Source organism: Neophocaena asiaeorientalis, unplaced genomic scaffold, assembly GCF_003031525.2.
Source record: "Neophocaena asiaeorientalis asiaeorientalis breed wild unplaced genomic scaffold, Neophocaena_asiaeorientalis_V1.1 scaffold825, whole genome shotgun sequence".
Lineage (NCBI taxonomy): Eukaryota > Metazoa > Chordata > Mammalia > Artiodactyla > Phocoenidae > Neophocaena > Neophocaena asiaeorientalis.
Genome location: NW_020173937.1, coordinates 741,958 through 744,351, shown reverse-complemented (window position 1 = coordinate 744,351; position 2,394 = coordinate 741,958). Strand labels below are relative to the sequence as shown.

Genomic DNA, 2,394 nt, shown 5'->3' with positions numbered 1-2,394 from the left:
GGCCCAGGGCGAGTGGGGCCTCCTGACCCCTGAGCCCCCTCCCCTCCCCCTCTGTCAGGGCTTCTCCTGCAGGAATAAGATAGGGTGAACTCTGTACCTGTGCTCGGCCATCTGGGAGAAATAGCACAAGTGTCAGTGGGCGTAGTGGCTCCTCGAAGCCAGGTCCCCACTGGCCTGCAGCGTCCCCTCCACCTCTGCGGGGACCCCGTCACCCTGGACCTGAGGGCCTCTGTCCTTCGCATTGCCCCAATTCACGCTGATGCCCTGTGCCAGGCAGGTCATTTGTCTGCGGAAACCTGGTTCAGCGGTGATGCTCTGAGAAGCCCTAGAAGGAGCAGAGTCTTTTCTTCGCCCCCGAGCCTTGTCCCTACTGGGCCTGTGGTCTGGATGCCCTCACGTGGCTCCAAACACAGGTGCAGCTCAGCTCCATTCGAGGGAAGCCAGGGGCACCGGGCTGAGAGCACCCCCTAGGATCCCTGTCCACCTGGACCCCAGAAGGTGATCCGGCTTGGATATAGGGTCACTGCAGGTGCAGTTGGTTAAGATGGGGTCATGGTGGCCCCTAGTCCAATGACTGATGTCCTTATAAGGAGCAGGAAATTTGGACACACACACACCAGGCGGGAGCTGGAGGGCTGGCTCAGCATGTCAGGGGTACCAAGGGCCACCAGAGCCCCAGGAGCTGGAAGAGGCCGGAAGGACCCTCCACAGAGCCTCTGGAGGGAGCTTGGCCCTGGGACACCTGCCCAGGCCTGGGACTGGATAGATTCCTGTCTCTGGAGCCCCTGGGGGCGGTGCTGGGTCAGGCGGCTGGAAAGGAGCACTGAGTCAGTGAGCAGTGACTGCGCTGCACTCGGTCTGAGAAGGTGCGCAGCCCTGGGGCCGGAGGAAGCCCCGGGCAGTGGCCGCACCCGGCAGGGGCGGCAGGTGGCGCTCCTGGAGCCCTCGCAGGACAGTGCGCACCCCCACGCTCTCGGCAGGACGAGCAGCCCCGCTGCCCCGCAAAGAAAGTGAGGCTCAAAGGAATGAGCCCCTTCCTCCCCAAGCTGGGAGGAGACGGACCCTGACAGCACCCTGCCAGGTGGTCTGACTCCAGAGCTGCTGCACCCACTGGGCCCAGGCGGCGCCACGAAGGGCTGTGAGAGTCCCTCCCCTCCCCCTCCTCTCCCCCTCCCCACTTCACAAATAAATTCCTGTATAACTGAATTCCTAAACAATTGTTGACCGTGACAAACAGAAATTCCAGAGGTGATAAGTAAAATGTCCTCTAAGGACTGCCTTCCATCTGGGGAGGGAGTAGCGCCGGACCCGCCTGGAACAGCTGGGTCTCCCTGCTCCCCCTCTGAAGATAAATGCGCAGAGCTGGTGTCCCCAGCCTCCACCCGTTTATGGAGCGGAGGCGACTTCTAGAGGAGGCTGGACGCCTGAGTGAGGCTTGCAGGGTGACCGCCAGCCCAACGGGCCCAGGACAGTACCAGTTAAGTCTGGAAAGTCCAGCGTCCTGAGAAACCCTTTCGTGCCTGGCGGCCAGGATAGCTGGTCACCCCAGCTGGTGGCCTGGGCCCAGGAGGGCATGAGGGACAAGACCCGGGCGCCCCAGGGCTGAGATGGGGGCAGGGGCTCCGCGGGGAGCGCGCGCCCCTCCCCCTCGCGCTCCCAGAGGGGCCCTTCGGCTGAGAAACCAGGCCTCCCCTGTGACAAGATATTCACATTCACGCCCCAAACCTGCTCCCCTTTCCCAGTACCATCACTGCGGGGGACGGCTCTCCACCCGCACTTTAGTTCTGTTTCCCAGCTTACCGTCCTAGGTCCTCGGGCTGCAGGCTTCTGAGGCGCATTTGAGCTGCGCACGCCACCGGACACGCATCCCGACGCCTGAGTCTCCTCTCGGACAAGGAGCCTGCCTCCCCACGCCCGTGCCCTGGGGCGGCCCGTCTGTCCGGTCAGCAGGCACTGGGCGGGGGACCGCACGCCCGTGTGCTTGGGAGGCGAGGCCTCCCTCCCCCATCCTCTCGGGCTCTTGGAGAACTTTGCCCGCCTCCCCACCTGGAAAGTCAACAGACGAAGCGACCCAGGGCCTCGCCATGGCTCCTCGGCTCCGGGGGCTGGCCCTCCTCTGCCTTCTGCTGGGCCTGCGGGGGTCCCTGGTGGCAGGTACGCGAGGGAGGTTTCCCCATTCACCCAGCGGAAGGGCAGCCGACCCCCAAAGCCGGCCCATGTGCCGGGCGCTCCCGTTTGCTGGCAGCTCTGCTCTGATCTGCTCTCCTTCCGAAAGGCAAACGGTGCCCAGGGCCTCGCCCAGCACTTGGAGGAAAGGCTTCGGGGAATTATTTTCCAGACTTTTGGAAGCCGTGGCGTCCCCCGGCCACAGTGGGCGCCCCCCGCCTGCCGCCA

General features: G+C 64.4%; 1 protein-coding gene across 1 annotated transcript in view; it reads left to right on the top strand.

Annotated features, from left to right (window-relative positions):
* The first annotated feature begins 2,076 nt into the window (after positions 1-2,076).
* F7 (coagulation factor VII) overlaps positions 2,077-2,394 on the top strand; it is a 6,290-nt gene continuing 5,972 nt past the window's right edge. Inside the window, exon 1 of the mRNA XM_024752648.1 lies at positions 2,077-2,154. Coding sequence (XP_024608416.1) covers positions 2,085-2,154 — 70 coding nt within the window. The 5' untranslated portion in view covers positions 2,077-2,084. The remainder of the gene's footprint in view (positions 2,155-2,394) is intronic.